This window comes from Myxocyprinus asiaticus, chromosome 9 (assembly GCF_019703515.2).
Source record: "Myxocyprinus asiaticus isolate MX2 ecotype Aquarium Trade chromosome 9, UBuf_Myxa_2, whole genome shotgun sequence".
Lineage (NCBI taxonomy): Eukaryota > Metazoa > Chordata > Actinopteri > Cypriniformes > Catostomidae > Myxocyprinus > Myxocyprinus asiaticus.
Window position 1 is genome coordinate 27,389,438 of NC_059352.1, and position 20,751 is coordinate 27,410,188.

Sequence of the window (20,751 nt, forward strand, 5' to 3'; positions counted from 1 at the left end):
AGAACACATTCAATGTGATGTAGATGACAACTTGCAGAGGACCGCATTGACTTGCAATACCAGTAGCTACACTTTTGAATTGAGTATTTCGTTTTTTTGTGTGTGTGTTGACATTACTGGCCTACTCTATTCAGAAAAGACCAAATATTGAAAAGCCACATTGAAGCATCACATTTGTGTTTTGTTCATATAACTTGCACTTCAGTTCATCCTGTACATCCTGTGCATGTTATGAATGACAAACTGTGCTTGTTGACAATCCTCGGTGAGAATGTTTGCTATTTTATGATAGAATGCGCTGATTCTGAGACATGTATGAAGTGTTTTGTTGGTGTCAGTTAATTTTGCAAGATAAATGAACTGATGTGCTAAGCTGCATGTTACAAAAGATATATGTGTAAAGTGTTTGCAAAAAGGGTACTCAGTATTGAGAAAAGCATGTAACCAATTATAAAAATCTGCAATTTATTTAATACTTCTGTATGGCAGTTTTGGCTAAGAGCATGTTTAAAAAGCATTTCTTTTAAATTATGCGCACAATGGGGGCATGATAATGCATTTCATGTTATATCAATGCCTTGACAATAAAAGCATGTTAAACAACACTATTCAGGGTTCCCGCATGAAAACTTATCTCACTCAAACTCAACCATTTGAAAATTTGGGTGTATCTACAGCCAAATTGCACACTTTAACATACTGTTTTCAAAACTGTTAAATGTATGTCCATAACAGTCAAATAAACTGAATTAGACAGCAATATGCTTTATTTCTACTATAATTTCATTTGGAAGAATACTCAAGATATAAAAAATAAAATTTAAAACAAATCAGTAAAACCTTATAAACCCAGATTTCTCTTTTACGTAGCTCATGACCTACTCAGCTGTTTTGCTTAATCGATGTTGACCATCTACTGTATATATTATAAAAATCTGAGATTCTTGATAAAAAAATAAAAATGTTATATTTCATAAGTAACTAATATTTAGTTTTTTTAAGGTCATTGTGTTATGAACGACAAACTGTGCTTGTTGACAATGCTTGGTGAGAATGTTTGCTATTTTATGATAGAATGAGCTGATTCTATCTTCACGATTATATATATATATATATAATATATATATATATTGCAATATTCAATTACATCGGCAACCCCTGGGCTGAGGGATCAGTGAATATTCTTCCCTTTAGTGATTTTGCATTGAAAATTACATTAATCAAAAACTTAAATCAAATACATTCTAAATTCAAATTGCACTCCAAACGAAATGAAAAAGCAATTCAAATAATGAAGTGATTAAAAGAATAATAAATATATACACCTTTTCATTTACCGTCAGGCAAGAATCCATCTTAACATCATGGCAGAAAATTACTTACACAAATGAAGACATAAAAACAATTATAAATATAAAAATAATAATTATAATGATGATAATAATCACTGAAATATAAATCATGGTTTGAGGTGTTTTTGTATTATTTTATGTTTTAATCACAGATATACAGGCTGCAGAGTTGGTCACAATAAACTGCTCTGTGGAAATAAAATGAACTGAACTCAAAACACCTCCTGAGATGAGATGTCTGAGGTCATTTGCAGCACTCATAGACCATACTGTCCTTGCAAAAAAAAATAAAAAATCCAGAAGACAGAATCAAAGAAAGAGTGAGAACCTTTTAGATGCGCGTGTTCCACGAGATGCACGCCTCCGTATCAGCGTGCCATGCATGTGCATAGACGGCTTTCTGTCATCTGTTCTTAATAATATAATAATAAGTGTGTTTCTTCAAGCACGTGTCTGTGTGTCTATGGGCAAATTATTTGTGTATTAATTTGATAATAATAGCCTAATAATAATAGCCTAATAATAATAATAATAATTTAATACATGGGAAAACGAGCCAAATATTGTCTTGACATGGTCAAAGGCATCAGCTATTGGCGATCACTCTGACCATCGTCGATCCCCGAGATCATCGTCTGTTGGCACAATCCTAATGTGCATTTCTCTCCATTAATTAACAAAATGTTCAGACAATCTCCTTGCTGGCTTTTGTGACACATTCGAATCATTACCGCTTTTGCTGGTGTCACTGCGGCTCGCTTCATGAGTGCGCTTGTAAAATTTATATTTTAAAGGCTCATTATTACAGTTTAGTATTTCTCTGTAATGTAGAACAGTGTTAGCAATGTTACTTATAACATTCTTTCTCAACCCTGGAACTCAAACCATTTTCTGATGCCCCCCCCCCCCCCCAAATATATTCAAGTAATTAAATTAATATCAAAAATGTGCGACTAGTCGACTAACGGCTTAAATTAACGCCTACTAGTCGACTAGGAAAATCTTTGGTCGGGTGCAGCCCTAGTTTACTTATTATTTTATCTGTTCATCCGATATTGACTAACCATTTTCTGCAATTATTACTGTTGTTTTTATTATTATTATTAGATTTGTCAGTTAAAAATAATCATAAAATAAAACGAATGTATACTGATATTAAATGAGCATAAAGTGTAGCTACACTGTAGGTATTTAAATTGTATTAGGTGTAATTTCGAGATTGTCCTGCAGGCGTCTGCATAAGTCTGTGTCCTTACTATGTTCTTAGCGCTGTACTATTACTCCAGAGCACTCATTAATCTACGAGCATTTTCAAGTACTACTTCAGTTACGATGCTTTTGGGAAATGAGGCCCAGGACTTTTCCAGGGCATCTTATGTGCCCATGGGTGGAATATTTAAGCAAAAACACGTGACAGGTCATGATATTGTGGTTATTGGATGGTTATTTTTTCTGAATTCTGTATTCGACAATTAATTCAATTTCATAATCAAAATGGTGTCTAAAAAAATTAATTCATTAAAATCTCAACCTAATGAAAATATAATTATTTTAATTCAATAAATTTTTCAACATAATGCATTAATTATCAAATCAAGTTCTTTTACACAAAATCCCTCACAGCACAATCTGAAAACATCAGATTTTGTCAAATGAAATGCTGCACAACAGAACATCATAGATGTGAAATAGTACTTTAATACATTATTATTATTATTATTATTAAATTACAGTAAACATTACATTACTACAGTACACAGAAGTTATATATTGTTGTCTTTTTTCCCCCATTTCACTAGTCCTTTTAAATCAAGCTTTTATTTTGGCATTTCTGTAGTTTCTCACCTCCGGATAAGCAGTTCGCTACTGTACATGGCCCAGTGTGATTTTTAAACCCCAAAAAGCTGGGATTTCATTAAATTTATATATAGTCCGTATGTGTTACACGCTTCAGAGCACTCTTCTCTCTCTCATCTACTACACACAGAGCACACGTTATGATCATGATTAGCTGCACAATTAATCGTAGTTTAATTGTGATCACGTTTTTGTTCTTCTCATGGTTAAGCATAACAGTCTGCAATATTAGTAAGCAAGCAGAAATTGCAGAAATTACACATACTCAGAACACATGATGCTCTGTGACCACCGGTGTTTCAGTGGTCTCAGAGTGGTTCTGTGATATATACACCTGATTAGGTGCTATATGCAGAACAGATGTGCTCTGGGGGCCTGGGTAGCTCAGCAAATAAAGACGCTGACTACCACACCTGGAGTCGCAAGTTTGAATCCAGGGAGTGCTGAGTGACTCCAGTCGACCTCAGTCGCTGCTGACTCCATAGGAGGAGACGGCGGGCAAGTTGCGACATGCGACGTGAGCGTAAGCCGCCTTGGCAATTTATATACGCTACTTTCGCTGTGTTGTCCGTCCGGACCAACACATGCTTGCCCCGGACCAATGGCAAAAGCCTAAGCAGGGCGAGCAATACTGCCAGCAACTCAAGGCAGTTGATGTGCCAACACAGTCGCGGTCCTGTCCAGGAGCCAGCAGCTGCGTGCCCGTTGCACACGGCGTCCCAGCCTCGCTTGGAGACGTCTGTCATAATGATGACGCGCCTGGACACTTGCTGTAGGGGAACTCCTGCCCTTAGAAATGCAAGGTCTGTCCAAGGGCTGAACAAGTGGCAGCAGATCGGCGTGATAGCCATGCGATGTGTGCCGTGGCGCCATGCCCATCTCGGGACTCGAGTCTGAAGCCAGTGCTGAAGCGTTCCCGGTGCAGAGGATGCCATATGCCCCGAGAGGCTCTGAAAGTGTTTCAGTGGAACTGCTGTTCTCTGCTTGAACAACTTCAGGCAGTTCAGCATCGACCGCGCGCGCTCGCTCGTGAGGCGTGCTATCATCGAGACCGAGTCTAACTCCATGCCGAGTAAAGAGATTGCGGGGAGGGCTTGCTTTTTCCCAGTTGACCCGAAGCCCTAGCCGGCCGAGGTGCCTCAGCACGAGGTCCCTGTGTGCGCACAGCAACTCTCAAGAGTGAGCTAGAATCAGCCATTCATCGCGGTAGTTGAGTATGCGGATGCCCACTTCCCTTAACGGGGCAAGAGCTGCCTCTGCGACTTTCGTGAAGACACAAGGGGACAGGGACAGGCCGAAGCCGAAGGGGAGGGCCTTGTACTGATACGCCCGGCCGTCGAAAGCAAACCATAGGAAGGGTCTGTGTCGAGGTAGAACCGAGACGTGAAAGTACGCGTCCTTCGGGTCTACCGCCGCGAAACAAGCTTGATGCCGGACACACGCCAAAATGTGCTTTGGCGTCAGCATCTTGAACGGGAGTCTGTGCAAGGCTTGGTTCAGAACTCGCAGGTCCAAGATTGGCCGCAACCCACCGCCTTTCTTCGGTACGATGAAGTAAGGGCTGTAAAACCCTTTCTTCATCTTGGCTGGAGGAACAGGCTCTATCGCGCCCTTGCACAGAAGGGTCACGATCTCCGCACGCAAGGTGGCAGCGTTCTCGCCCTTCACCAAAGTTAAGCGGACGCCGCTGAACCGTGAATGGACGGTAGTGGAAGAGGTGAATGGACCAGTAGTGGAAGACAGCTTGTTGACACACAACCGCTCGGCTCCGAAGAAAAAATCTGAATGAGTGGTTGCGAGCCAGCTCCTTTTATACCCGTATGTCCGGGGGAGTGGCATGCAAATTCCACTCGCCAATTCTCATTGGCCTTTTCTCAAAGATCTGAGGTGTTTGGGGCTCCCAAGGGCGACCCCTAGTGTCACTACATCGACACAACTTCGAGTGAGTGACAGAAAGGGAACTCTTTCTATTGGCAGTAAAGCATTGGCAAAACATTACTTAATTTTGGTCAAAAGGAATAATTTACTTGTTTGTAGTTTTAACATCTTGTTCAAAATGAGAGCTGCTGTTTAATGTAATTTATTGGGGGGGTTTTTTCTAAGCAGTTCCAACACTGATTTTTTAGTCCAAAGCATGCAGCCCTGCAATAAAAAAAGAAAAAGCCCCCCTCAAATGACAGAATAATTGTAATTAAAAATCAGAGCAAAATAACTGTGACTATCATTTTAACCATTATCGTGCAGCCCTAATCATGATGTGTGTTTTCAATGCATGATTCATTTTGAAGCGTGCAGCACATGCAGATTATATATTTATTTAATTAAATCACTGCCTTTTGGGTTTTAATAATCACACTAGGACATATCACAATTTTAATTTAATCAGTGTGCATCCAAACATTAATATTCATTCCAAATATTTCAATTTCTGTGACATTCTGCATTTTATAGCTAATGCAATTTTTATGACTGGATTTAGTGATTTCGTCTTTGTTTTCCGCATCACGGATATCATAGGGCCCTACATGTGGTAACCGCGATATAAGCGATCTCTGATTGTTGAATTATGAATTTAATGAATTTACATCAAGGTGTAAAAACAACGCTACCACCAATTAATAAAAATCATCATTGTCTAAAGTTTACAATTTAAATGTTGCATTTAATACTACAGCAATGTTGAAATGGTAAAATTATATTTTTCACTGCGAGCCGCAGTGACACAGGCAAAAGCAGTAATGATTCTGAATGTGTCACAAAAACCAGCAAAGAAACTGTCTGAACATTTTGTTAATTAATAGAGAGAAATGCACATTAGGGTTGCGCCGAGAGACGATGATCTCGGGGATCGACGATGGTCAGAGTGATCGCCAATAGCTGATGCCTTTGGCCATGTCAAGACGATATTTGGCTCGTTTTCCCATGTATTAAATTAGATTCTGTCTTCTTAATTTTTCTTTTTTTTTTTAACAGTATCGTCTATGAGTGCTGCAAATGACCTCAGACATCTCAGCTCAGAAGGCGCTTTGAGTTCAGTTCACTTTATTTCCACAGAGCAGTTTATTGTGACCAACTCTGCAGCTTGTATATCTGTGATTAAAACATAAAATAATACAAAAACACCTCGAAACATGATTTATATTTCAGTGATTATTATCATCATTATAATTATTATTTTTACATTTATAATTGTTTTTATGTCTTAATTTGTGTAAGTGATTGTCCGCCTGCAAGTTTAGATGGATTCTTGCCTGATGGTAAATGGAAAGGTGTATGTATGTATGTATATATATATATATATATATATATATTTATATATATTATTCTTTTATCACTTCATTATTTTAATTGCTTTTTTGTTTCGTTTGGAGTGCAATTTGAATTTAGAAATGTATTTTAAGTTTTTCGTTTTTTAAATAAATTAAATTAATTTTCAATGCAAAATCACTAAAGCAAGAATATTCACTTATCCCTCAGCCCAGGGGTTGCCTATGTAATTGGATATTGCAATATATTATATATATATATATATATATATATATATATATATATATATATATATATATATATATATATATATATATATATACACGTATATTGTGAAGTAGGGAACAAAACGAATTTATTCACACACCCGTCCGGTTTTATTAACAAAATACCCGTCCGGTAGAGAATGCACAGAGATGTTGACAAATGTTTTTGAATGTTTAGTTAAAATAAATAAAAAATAAAGTTAAAAGTTTGAAATCAACGTGTCTTGCTTTATTGTGTAGGCTTAACCCTAACCCTGCTTAACAAAAATTACCCCATAGTACCACCTAGCATCCAACCAGCGCTAATACATTTAGGTTTTCGTCCTTTTTATGTGCCGTTCTTTCTGCGACCAACCGACCAATCAAAACTTGGTCAATAAAGACTCTTCTCATCGACTAAACTTTGGTCGACTATCAGGGGGCAGCCCTAATAGCAACGCCTTTAAATTGTTTCCTAAAAACCTGCTCCCAGACAGATAGAAGTTGACATCTGCCATCTGCCAAAAATTTCTTCTAGCAGCCTGATTCTCCTCCCTGTTTATTTCACTTTAATTATTTCCAGCACATTTTACTTATTTACAGAACACAGTGTGTGATAATAGATTGTGGCTTGCAGTAAGCACCATGTGACGAAAGACCTGAGTGAGATGCTCTTATTACTTCTCCATGTGAATGTTGCACATTTGCAGAACAGTTTTTGGAGCAATGTGCCACCCCACAAAAAAATATTTTCAAAGTTGTTGTTACTAAGTCATAAATTCGGATCACAGGACAATGCCCACTTTCATGGATAAAGTATGTCTAGGAATGTTTTTATACTACTCACATGCATACCTAAAGAACATACTTTATTAACATCTGAGAAGACAGTAAGTTCTTTATCAAATGCAGTAGATCCTCTGAAAATATGCAAATTAAAATGAAGCTTTAGTCTTAGCTGTAGCTGCAGGAAACAATGGATTACTCCATATATCAATTTCGGTTAAGGATTAAGTAAGCACACAGCATTTTCCATGTTTCTCAGGGCTAATGGGGTTGTTCTACTTATTCTTTGGATGTCTTGATTGATTAATTTGTGTTGTTTGTTTACTGTTGGTTTATGTGTGGTTACCCCAAATGTGCACTTGAAGAGACAGTTCAACCAAAAATGTAAATTCTGCCATCATTCACTCACCCTCATTCTTCCTCTTTCTTTGGTGAAACACAAAAGGAAATGTTAAGCAGAACATTAGCCTCAGTGACCGTTTACTTTCAATGTCTATTTTTTTCTATTCAATGAAAGTAAATAGTGATCTCCTTTTGTGTTCCACAAAAGAAAGGTCATATGGGTTTGGAACAACATGAGGGTGAGTAAATAAAGACAAAATTGTTGGCTGAACTATCCCTTTAACTATCATATTTTCTATTAGACAGGCATAATTATTATTATTTTATTCTTTTTTAAATAAAAAGCAAACTTACTCAGCCATGAGCCAAACACTCTGGACAGCACCATCTTCTGAGGGATCCGCCAGTGCTTTAAGTTCCTCAATGGCTTGGTCCAAAGTTCCAGGCTAAAATGTGGCACAGCACAACAATTCATATTCATCAAGTCATATAACAATACAATATAGTGTGCACAGTCCTCTAAATGGAATTGTATTTCAGAGAAACTGGCAACACTGGCTTTGAGGGTGGGGATGTAATATCATTTTACCACATTCACCTTAACATTTACACAAAACAGAATTTGGTCTCTGAGCTGGCCAGCAGACTCAAATTTGCAAATCAAATGGCCTCAGGTAGACTAAGTAGAATACAGGAAGACAGCCATCAGTGATCTCTGCATGTGTAGAATACAGTATATTTTTGATTGAATATCGGCTCACGTCAATGGGCAGCACTGGACTGATAAAGCAGAGTATTATAACTACCATTGATTGCTAAACGGCAGATTGAGCTTATTCATATTTACAAAAGGTGTTGTTGGCAGTTTTCAATTGTACTGCTGAGCAACCATGGATTGTTTGCACCAAAGTGCTTAAAATGCAAAAGAAGTATAGATTATGTTTCAAGACGATTACTAACACAATAGAACATCCATGTGTGGTCAATGGAGAAAACTGTAATTAGGACTAGGCATCAAAAAGAACAGACATTACCCTGAGGACAAAAAATCTCTTCATTTTAAACTGTTCCACAGTTGACATCCATTTAGCTTTGGCCACTGAATTGCGTGTAGAGGTATCCTCCCTGGCCTCTGTAGAAGGTGTGCTGGGTTTATCTGTTTCACTAGGAGATTGCGGAGGCTGGATGTCTGACTCTGGTTTGGGAGACTTCTGAGCCTGTTGCTCCAAGTCTACAGCCTTGAATGACTCTTCATCTCCCTCCGACATGGTGGTCTGCAAAGATTAGATTGTTAGAAAACATTATTGAGATTTTGCTCTAATTAAAAACACCTATTACAAACAAGTAATCATAAATAAGCTACTACTACGACAACTACAAATATTAATAATAATATTAATAAGTAGGTAATTAACTGTTCTAAACAAACAACTCTCTCATTATTGCAGTATAACCATCATTTAGTTTAATGAATCATTATTAACCCGTCGCGCGATGACTACAAAGCATGACTAATGTAAATTTGAATACCTTCTGCGTAGGAAAAAATATGTATCTCAGAAAATTATTTTTCCGCTACAATAATGGTTTCTATAGTGACTTTATTGTACAATACGGGGATAAAATATGGTAGCTTACCGATAGTGGCAACAATTACGTTTAAATCAACCTGTTGTATGTTTGCTTGACTCCGCGTCAGGTGCATTAGAAACTACTTCCTGCTTCCGAGATGCTCGAGCAGAGATGGGCTTGTGGCCGCGTCTAGAAGGTATCCCTCTTTCGTCAATCTCGCGAGATTCTACAATTCTTCAGATTATGATTATGATTATTATTATTATTATAAACTTTATTGAAAAATTTCAATTTACAAACTCAATTAGGGAACAGTAATTTGCATATGAAAACATATAAGCTAGAAAATATACATATATAGAGATAAATATATCTCCAATCATATATCTATAGTTAGTGTAAATATGCTTACTCAGACTCATATGCTCCAAGTAGCAAAATCAGTATAAAAGAAACAATAATATATATATATATATATATATATATATATATATATATATATATATATATATATATATATATATATATATATATATATATATATATATAAAACAACATTCAAACATTTAAATTCGTAAACATTTAAGACATGACTTCATATAATTCGTTAAGAGATTGATTATCCTTAGATACATTTTTTTTTTATGGATGATAGATAATTTTTACATTCATTTTAAAAATAATTTAAGGAAGGTTTACTGTTTTTCCATTTGCTTTTATGTATATGTTATTTACCCATTATAATGATTATGTTTGCCATCTTTGACATCTTGACAGATCATCCATATAAATCAAAACCTGGAATAAATCAAATGAAAGATTGCCAGTCCCAGTGTTTAACCAGCTGTAAAGATCCTGCCAGAATGGCAATGAGACTGAGCAAGAAAAAAAATAAATGCTCAATAGTTTCAGGCTCTTTCAAACAGAATCCACAAAGATCTACTTAAAAATGGAAACTTTTCCATAAAATTTCAGCAGCTGGATAAACATTGTTCATGATTTTAAACTGTATTTCCTTCATTTTAGGTGAAATTGGCCATTTAAGATAATTACTTATTATTATACTTATTATTTATTAACATCATTGCATTATCAAATTTTGTTATTTTTGATGGTATTTTTAAATAATAATAATAAAAAGAAATGTTGTATTTGTGTGTATACTGTATGTTGTATGCATAACTTTGTATGTATTTGATTTACATTTCCCATTACTTTGTTGTTATTATTAAAAAAAAAAAAAATTTTTATCACCAATGTACACTATCTTCAACTCAGGCAATATAACAGAAACATTTGAATATGTAAGAGTATTTTGTATTAGTTGTTTTAGAGGAAGTGGAATGGCTTTACACACACTATTAAATTCTCTAAAGGAGTATTTTATCTCAAATTTCTCAATAAATGAATTGTACTGTATAAATTGACCAACTTCATCCATCAAATCAACAACATATCTCTTGTTTAAAACCTGTTGATGCTCATTGACCCCACCCATGGGTTTGACTTTACTTTGCTTAAATTAGTTCACATTTACCATATAGTGTGCTGTTCAAAATTGTTCATAATGTTGACAAATTATACATCTTTATAATATGTTAACATTATTAACTCTTTTTTGTCTAGATAGTATATGTGAACTAATTTAAGTAAAGTGACATCAGTTCTGGGGGGGGGGGGGTTGGCATGCACATCAACAGGTTAAATTATGTCTTCCTATTTATTGTAATGGTTCTATTATGGAAACATGTGCTGAGTAATTATGGGTAAATATCATTTTCCAGTTATGCAATATTTGTTTATGGAAATCTGACAGCTTAATAGGCAATTTAGAAATCTCAAAATAACATTTCAATAAAAATTCCAACCCTCCAACTTTCTTGAATAAACATTTTGGTATGTGGAACCATACTGAATTAGGCTATGCCAAACAAGTTTTTATCCAATTCAGCTTGAGCACTGCCAATCATGGTTTCAAATTCAGTGGCTTTCAGACCTCCATTGTTATATTCTTGAATCATATGGGATTTTTTTAGACACTGGGATTTATTTTTCCATATAAAATTAAAAGTTACAGAGTTAACCTTTTTTATCAGTTGAGGAGAAACATAAATAGAGTAACATGGATAAATTAGTTTAGATATGCCTTCTGCTTTGGTCAAAAAATTCTGCCCAGAATAGAAAGATCTCTTATAAGCCAATGATTAAGAGATTTTTTCATACTATCTATTTTCTCTTTTATGTTTATTTGTTCTCTTGTATTTATATATTTAAACATTATTATACCTAGGTATTTTACATCAGTTTTTACAGGAATGGATTCTATAATTGTCTCCTTACATGAGTAAAGAGGTAACAATTCAAATTTTTTCAAATTTAAGCATAGGCCAGATGCTCTCTCTCTTTTAAGAAAATTACTGTGTCATCTGCAAATTGACTAATTCTCAGAATCAGAATCAGCTTTATTGCCAAGTATGCTTCGTGTTACACCGGCAGCACCTGCTATCTCTCCTGAATGCAGCCAGAGGTCACCATCTCCAGAGTACTAACCCTTCCTTCATGAACGACATTTTCCACAACCTTCCGCTCAGACTGATTACTCACCCACATGTTTCACATTATCACTGTCTATTTAAGTTCCCTGTTTACACGCATTCATTGCAAAGTCTTGTTCTGCCTAGTCTGCAATTCTGAGCGTTATTTACCATTACTGTTTTCCCTGTGTTTTGACTCCTGCCTGTTCATCGTATTTCCCAGCCTGCTTTTGTGTTTTTTGACCTATTGCCTTTTTACTGGATTACCCCGTCTCTCGGATTTACTTGGTTTGCCTTTCTTGGACTGTCTTCATGTGTACCGAACCCGTGCCTGCTTTTTGTTTACCCTTTGATTTGCTACTTTGTTGTACTGTATATACTTACCGTATATTAAACTGCATATAGATCTTAATATTACTGCCCCGGGTCTTCGCTACTGAAGACTTTGCCAAACCTAGATCCAGCAGCCTTCCAACAGTTACACAAGCTTGTTAAAGCGCAAGCAGCAATGCTTACCAGTCACCATCAGCAGCTGTGCAAGCTCACCTCTATCACAGAAGAACTCTTTAAATCTGTGCAGCCAAAACTGCAAGTATCTCCATTGCGGGTTTCCACAAGCAACTCTGCCAGCAGCACATCACACTCTACAGCTGTTGTTAATCCTCGACTCTCGCTTCCTGAGATGTTTGACGGATCACCCAGTAAGTGTCGAGGATTTCTCTTGCAATGTGAGCTTTTTCTCTCTCAACTACCTCAAATGTATCCCAATGATGAAGCTCGTGTTTCCTTTATTGTATCACTGCTGTCAGGAAAGTCACTAGACTGGACTACTGCAGTATGGAGTCGTGAGAACATTTTAAAATGCTCTTTGTCTCACTTCCTAGCTCATTTACGGGAGGTTTTTGAACACTCTGAGGGTGGTAAGGACCCGGGTGAACTTCTATTGTGTTTAAAACAGGGGAAGAGGTTTGCTGCTGAATTCTCTTTATCCTTTCGCACACTAGCAGCGCAAAATGTGTGGGTAGAGGACACTTTGAAACTGTTGTTCCATCAGGGGTTAAATCCTGATCTTCAAGTTGAACTAGCATATCGTGATAAGGGGAGATCACTTGAATTCATCAAATTAGCCATTCGTCTGGATAACCTGATCAAAGCCCGTCATCCAGTAAGCCCTCTACAGACACTTCACTTTGACATCGCTGCAACCATTTATCACGAGCCCATGCAAGTGGTTCTTTCTTCTCCCTCCTCCAAAGAATGAAGACGCAGTCTCCGGGAGAGATTATGTATCTACTGCGGACAGTCGGGACATTTACTTGCTGCCTGCCCTATTCATCCCCTTAGGAAGGGGGATACGGCGGTGAGTTTGGAACTTTCAAACCGAATTCATATTTGTTTGAAGTTTCTGTTACTTTGCATGTGTTAAATAATGAACATCATGTATCTGCCATTTTAGATTCTGGGGCTGCAGGTAACTTTATTGACCTGGGTCTCACCACAAATCTAAATCTGTCTTTTGTCCCCTGTATCCCTCCTTTACATGTGTCAGCTCTAGACGGACGACTTCTGGGCTCTGGCAAGATTCAACAAATCACCTGAACCATTCCTCTTCAAGTTGGTCTCCTTCATCATGAGGAGATTCAATTCCTAGTCACTCACTCTCTTAAGAACCCGATAGTTCTTGGCCTGCCATGGCTGAGACTTCACAATCCTGAGATCTCGTGGAGAGATGGGGAAATCACTTGTTGGAGTGCTTCCTGTTTCCAGTCTTGCCTCAACCTTCCTGAACCCATCTCTCTCCCTCCTGTAAGCACCACGACTATCCTTACTGAGAAGGAGATGTCGATCCTGCCTCTTTACTATTTGGATCTCCAGGAGGCATTCAGCAAATCTAAGGCTACGCAACTTCCTCCTCACCGTTCCTGTGACTATGCCATTGACCTTCTGCCAGGCACCTCTCCTCCACGTGGACGAATATACCCCTTATCTGCACCTAAAGCTATGGAGGAGTACATATCAGAGTCCCTAGAAAGAGGGTTTATTCGACCATCCACTTCTCCTGCTTCTGCTGGTTTCTTTGTAGGAAAGAAGGATGGGGGCCTTCGTCCATGCATTGACTACCGAGGCCTGAACACAGTCACCATAAAATATCGCTATCCTCTCCCTCTGGTACCAGCAGCATTAGAGCAGTTACGATGTGCCAAAATCATCTCCAAACTGGATCTTCGTAACCCCTACAATTTAATCTGCATTCGGGAGGGGGATGAATGCAAGACTGTCTTTTCTACACACACTGGCCACTACGAATACCAGGTGATGCCTTTCGGACTTTCCAACAGACCATCTGTCTTTCAAGCCTATGTAAATGACATTTTTCATGATCTAATTGGCAAATGGGTTATTGTCTATATCGATGACATTCTGATATATTCTTCTTCCCTTGATGAACATGTTCAACACATCAGAGTGGTGATCAACTGTATGCCAAAATGGAGAAATGTGAGTTTCACCAATCTACCATCTCTTTCCTGGGGTATGTCATCTCCCCCGAGGGGGTCACCATGGACTCTAAGGTGCAAGCCGTGCTGCAATGGCCACTACCTGTGTCTGTCAAGGAACTACAGCGGCTTCCTTGGTTTTGCCAATTTCTACAGATATTTCATCTGATGTTTCAGCTCGATGGCTGCTCCAATCACCTCATTGCTCCGAGGAAAAGCTCTGAAACTAATATGGACACCTTCTGCTCGTCAAGCCTTCGATAATCTCAAGTGATGCTTTATGACTGCACCCATTCTCCATTATTCAGACGCCACTCAACCCTTCCTGCAGGAAGTGGACACCTTTGATTCAGGAGTTGGTGCAATACTCTCTCAATGACAAGGATCTCCTGCCAAACCTTCTACTCATGCAAGTTATCAGCTGCTGAAATAAATTACGACATCAGCAACTGTGAACTGTTGGCCATGAAAGTGGCTTTCGAGGAGTGGAGGCACTGGTTAGAGGGAGCTTGTCATCCTTTCCTGGTGATCACGGATCATCACAACCTGGAATACCTCCAGTCTGCTAAGCATCTAAATCCTCGTCAAGCACGATGGTCTCTATTCTTCAGGTTTGCTTTTACCATAACCTTTCGACCTGGCTCCAAGAATACCAAAGCCGATGCCCTGTCCCGCATTTATGGGTCCACTACTTGCAACAACCCTGTGACTTTGATAATCCCACCAACCCTCATTGTTGCTCCCGTATGATGGGACATTATGGCAGACATCACCCAAGCTCAGAACCAAGAACCCACTCCCACTGACTGCCCACCTGATAAGGTCTTTGTTCCTAGATCCTTACGCAACAGAGTTCTTCAGTGGGTACATGACTTGGCCTGCTCCGGACATCCCGGCACACAAGCTACTTGCAGGTTAGTTCAAAACCGGTTTTGGTGGGAGAACCTAGCGACTGAATTCTCTGACTGTGTTAAGAATTGCAATGTGTGTGCCTTCTCTAAGTCTGTTTGACAGCTCCCATCTGGTCTCCTTCAACCACTGCCTGCCCCTCGTTGTCCTTGGACCCATATCGCTGTGGATTTTGTCACGGATCTACCCAACTCTCAGGGTTTCACTACCATCTTAACCGTGGTGGGCCGCTTCTCTAAGGCCTGTAGATTCATCCCTCTGCCCAAGCTCCCCTCATCTATGGAATGTGCTGAGAACCTTTTCCAGTATGTCTTCCATTTCTATGGCCTACTAGAAGACATTGTCTCCAACCGTGGTCCACAATTCACCTCCCAAGTCTGGTCTGCATTCTTCAAATTGCTCAACGTCAACGTGAGTCTAACCTCTGGATATCAGCCTCAATCCAAAGCTGAACGCCTAAATCAGGACCTAGGTAAATTCCTCCGGGCTTACTGACAAGTGAACCAGCATGACTGGAGCTGTTTCCTTCCCTGGGCTGAATATGCTCAAAACTCCCTGTTCAAACTAGCCAATGGAACCACTCATTTCAAGTGCATCCAAGGTTTTCAACCCCCACTCTTTCCTTGGTCCGGGGAGCTGTCCGATGTACCTGCAGTCGATGACTGGATGCAGCGCAGTGAGGCTATCTGGGATCAAGCTCACATCCACTTACAACATGCTATTCATCAACAGAGGGAGCAGGCCAATCTCCATTGGTGGCCTGGCCCCAACTATGCTCCAGGGCAGTGGGTTTGGCTATCCACCCGAGATCTTCATCTTCAGCTCCCGTGCAAGAAATTAAGTCCCAGGTATGATAGTTCTTTCAAAATTCTTCATCAAATCAATCCTGTATCCTTCAAGCTTCAGCTCCCTGCTAATTACTGTTTCCCCCACCATTCATGTTTCCTTGCTCAAACCCATGACACCTCTGAGAGAGGAGGGCTCTCAAGACCCCAGAGACCCCTTCCATTCCTCATTGATGGAGGAGGCCTTTCGGGTACACAAGCTCCTGGACTCTCGAGGCCGGGGTTGGACTCTCCAATACCTGGTTGACTGGGAGGGCTATGGTCCAGAGGAGCATTCCTGGATGAACTCAGAGGACATTCTGGACCCTGCTCTCATCTCTGAATTCCACCACGATTTCCCTAATCGTCCTGCTCCCAGAGTTGTGGTAGACCCCGACGCAGACAACCTCCTCGTGTTAGGAGCCGCTCGGGGTGGGGGGGGCTCTGTTACACCGGCAGTGCCTACTATCTCTCCTGAATGCCTCCAGAGGTCGCCATCTCCAGAGTACTAACCCTTCCTTCATGAACTACATTTCCCATAACTCTTCACTCAGACTGATTACTCGCCCACCTGTTTCACATTATCTCTGTCTATTTAAGTTCCCTGTTTACACGCATTCAGTGCGAGGTCTTGTTCTTCCTAGTCTGCAATTTTGAGCGTTATTTACCATTACTGTTTTCCCTGTGTTTTGACTCCTGCATGTTCATCATATTTCCCAGCCTGTTTGTGTGTGTTTGGACCTATTGCCTGTTTACTGGATTACCCCTCTGTCTCTCAGATTTACTTGGTTTGGCTTTTTTGGACTGTCTTCCTGTGTACCGAACACTTGCCTGCTTTTTGTTTACCCCTTGATTTGCTACTTTGTTGTACTGTTTATACTTTTATTAAACTGCATATGGATCTTAACATTACTGCCCTGGCATCTTCGCTACACTTACACATACAAGGAATTTGTCTGGGTGACAAGAGCTTCCAGTGCACAACAATACAAAACAGCAACAAGACATAGATAATAATAAAAAATAATTATAAATCGAATAATAAAATACAAATTGAATAGAAAATAAAGTGTATATATAGAATATATACATATATACACAATAAGACCATATACACACACACATATATATACATACACATACGTAGTGCAAATCTAAATAGCTGAACCAAACAAACAGTTGTTGAAGTGCAGAGGACAGACTCAATGATTGCTGAGTAGAACTGTATCAGCAGCTCCTGTGGCAGGTTGAACTTCCTCAACTGGTGAAGGAAGTACAACCTCTGCTTGGCCTTTTTCACAATGTGGGTCTCCCACTTAAGGTCCTGTGAGATGGTAGTGCCCAGGAACCTGAATGACTCCACTGCTGCCACAGTGCTGTTTAGAATGGTGAGGGGGGTCAGTATTGGGGTGTTCCTCCTAAAGTCCACAATCATCTCCACCGTTTTGAGTGTGTTCAGCTCCAGGTTGTTTTGACTGCACCAGACAGCCAGCTGTTTAACCTCCCTTCTGTATGCAGACTCATCGTCATCTCAGATGAGGCTGATGACAGTGGTGTCATCTGCAAACTTCAGGAGCTTGACATTGGGGTCCTTGGCAATGCAGTCATTGGTGTAGAGGGAGAAGAGTAGTGGGGAGAGAACACATCCCTGGGGGGCACCAGTGTTGATTGTACAGGTGCTGGAAGTGAATTTCCCCTGTCTCACAAGCTGCTGCCTGTCTGTCAGAAAGCTGGTAATCCACTGACAGTTAGACGTGGGAACAGAGAGCTGGTGTAGTTTAGTCTGGAGCATATAGCTGGGATGATGTTGTTGAAAGCCGAGCTGATGTCCACAAAAAGGATCCTTGCATATGTTACTGGTCTGTCCAGATGTTGCAGGATATGATGCAATCCCATGTTGACTGCATCCTCCACAGACCTGTTTGCTCAATAAGCAAACTGAAGGGGATCTAGAAAGGGTCCAATGATGTCCTTCAGGTGGGCCAACACCAGTCTCTCAAATGATTTCATGACCACAGACGTCAGGGCGACAAGTCTGTAGTCATTAATTCCTGTGATTTTTGGTTTCTTTGGGACAGGAATGATGATTGAGTGTTTGAAGCAGCATGGGACTTCACACTGCTCCAGTGATCTATTGAAAATCAGTGTGAAGTTGGGGGCCAGCTGGTTAGCACAGAATCTAAGACACATGGGTGAAATACCATCTGGGCCCTGTGCTTTCTTTATCTTTTGTTTTTGGAAGACATGGCATACCTCTTCTTCACAGGTCTTATCCCTCTGGGGTCGACGGATGCGCCGGCATGTCCTGCTGGATTTTTTCCGCATAACAGCGGAAACAACTTAAAATACTCTGTCATTTTTGGGCATACAGATAAATGTAAGACATCATTAGAAACTATAAAGGGTCTACTTTTATTTGTGTACACTCACAATAACAACAAAACTGTGTGCTTTTGTAAAATAAAGAAAATAAACAGGGTGCGCTTTCAGCCGTCTCTGTCTCCGTGAGCATCATTCTGAAACACGTCACAAAAATGAAGTGAAACTCCACGAGTACATATTACACAAACATGAAACATATGTCAAAAGAAAGCTTAAAATGTCTACTTTTAAATAAAACAATTCAAATTTAAAACAAATATTCTCCTGCAATGTAATCTGTATGAAACAAAGTGATGTACAGTTTCTCCTGGCTCAGCTAATTATCCCTAATGAGATCATACCCACCAGCAGAGCGCATTATTCATATCAATGCAAATGGTAAACGCCCCCAACAATGCCTTAAAAAACATCAAGTTCATCATCAGATTCATTCACTTTCCTGCGCGTTTGGAAGATGGCACGCTACACAGGTGAGGAAGCTCTACAGATGGTCCTGGATAGTGACGAAGAGTTCACATTTTCCTCAGAAGAAGAGCGGGAATCCGACGAGGAACGATTGGATTTTGAAGAGCATTTTGATCCAGCCGAGGATACAATTTTGAATGAGTAAGTCATTTAGTTTTACTTACATTAGTTGACATGCTATTTTATATAAACATGTACATATTTTACTAGTTTACTATTTCCAGACTTGCCAGCCAGTATTCAGAGTATTGACATTTGAAATATGTCCTAATAGGCAAGTTTTAGTTACATTAAATGTTGTTTTGGCTAAAGCAGGTATTCAAATTGTATGCTGTATTATATAAATATGATATGTAATATGATATAAAAATAATATGAATGTTTAGATTATATTTTAACTAGTGTTTATGCTGCCTCATTATCATCAATGAAGCTTGTGCTTGCAAATATCTGTTCGGGTGTAAATGTGTAAAATGTGCTGTAAATATGCCCATATTTGAAAATCAGCATTTTAGAATGATTTCTGAAGTATCATGTGACACCGAAGACTGCAGTAATGATGCTGAAAACTCAGCTTTGATCACAGGAATAAATTGCATTTGACAATATATTCAAATAGAAAACAGTTATTTTCAATTGTAAAAATATTTCGCAATATCACTGTTTTTGCTGTATCTTGGATCAAATAAATGCAACCTTGGTGAGCAGAAGAGACTTCTTTTAAAAACATTACAAAATCTTACAGATCTATCAACTTTTAAACGATAGTGTAGGTCTAAAGTTTTTAAGTAAAGTCTTTATGTAAAGAAAATGTATAGTCAGATAATACATTCAATCATTAAGTCTCCTCACATTCATTCTCTCTCAGGGGAGGGGTCTTTGTCTCCTCAGGTGTGAATTACATCAATATTCATGATCATCCACGCCTCCTCGCATATGGCTTTTCTAACACTAAAAGTGTCTTACAAAAGTTAATTGACTATATTGTTTTGTATGAATGAGCGATCAGGATGGTTTCACATCATTTTTGTAGCAAAAACTCTAGGCTACAAGATCCAGTTCTCAAAAGTCTTGTGAACAAATGTTTAGTATGTGATATATGGCCTTATTTCAGTGACTTACAATTTTTTTTTCAAAAACCACGCATAAACGTTCTTTTCTCAAAAATACAAACATGTACATACATGTTGTTCACATATTGTTGTAGCCCAGTTTGTGCTGAATACAGTGTTATCAGACTTTAGCCATTAATAGGTTTTTAAGCAACTGAAAAAAGCACAAATGTCAAGGCATGTCAAAACTTCTCCAGGGCCCAAAACACCCTCAGACCCCAGAGGGTTAAGTGCAAGTTGAGTAGCGGGGGGGGAGGAGGGGGGTTGCAGGAGGTGTTGGTGTTTGTATGAAGTGATGGTCAGAGTGGGTGTGGGGTGTGAGATTGGGCCTTTCAAATCTACAGTAGAACACATTCAGGTTGTCAGCCAGTTGTTGGTCCACCACAGGGTTGGGGGCAGGAGTCCTGTAATTCGTAAGTTGTTTCATGCCACTCCACACTGATGCAGGGTCGTTAGCTGAAAACGTGTTTTTCAGCTTCTCAGAGTATCTTCTTTTAGCCACTCTGATTTCCTTATTCAGTGTGTTCCTGGCCTGATTGTACAAGACTTTATCCCCACCTCTGTAAGCATCCTCTTTGGCCTGACAGAGCTGCCTGAGTTCTGCTG

The 20,751-nt window shown here is 39.2% G+C and overlaps 1 protein-coding gene across 1 annotated transcript in view; it reads right to left on the reverse strand.

Annotated features, from left to right (window-relative positions):
* LOC127446367 (tumor protein p63-regulated gene 1-like protein) overlaps nt 1-9,613 on the reverse strand; it is a 50,107-nt gene extending 40,494 nt beyond the window's left edge. Inside the window, exons 1-3 of the mRNA XM_051707260.1 lie at nt 9,488-9,613; nt 8,884-9,123; nt 8,204-8,295 (exon numbers count right to left, since the gene is read on the reverse strand). Coding sequence (XP_051563220.1) covers nt 8,204-8,295; nt 8,884-9,117 — 326 coding nt within the window. The 5' untranslated portion in view covers nt 9,118-9,123; nt 9,488-9,613. The remainder of the gene's footprint in view (nt 1-8,203; nt 8,296-8,883; nt 9,124-9,487) is intronic.
* Nucleotides 9,614-20,751: the final 11,138 nt, after the last annotated feature.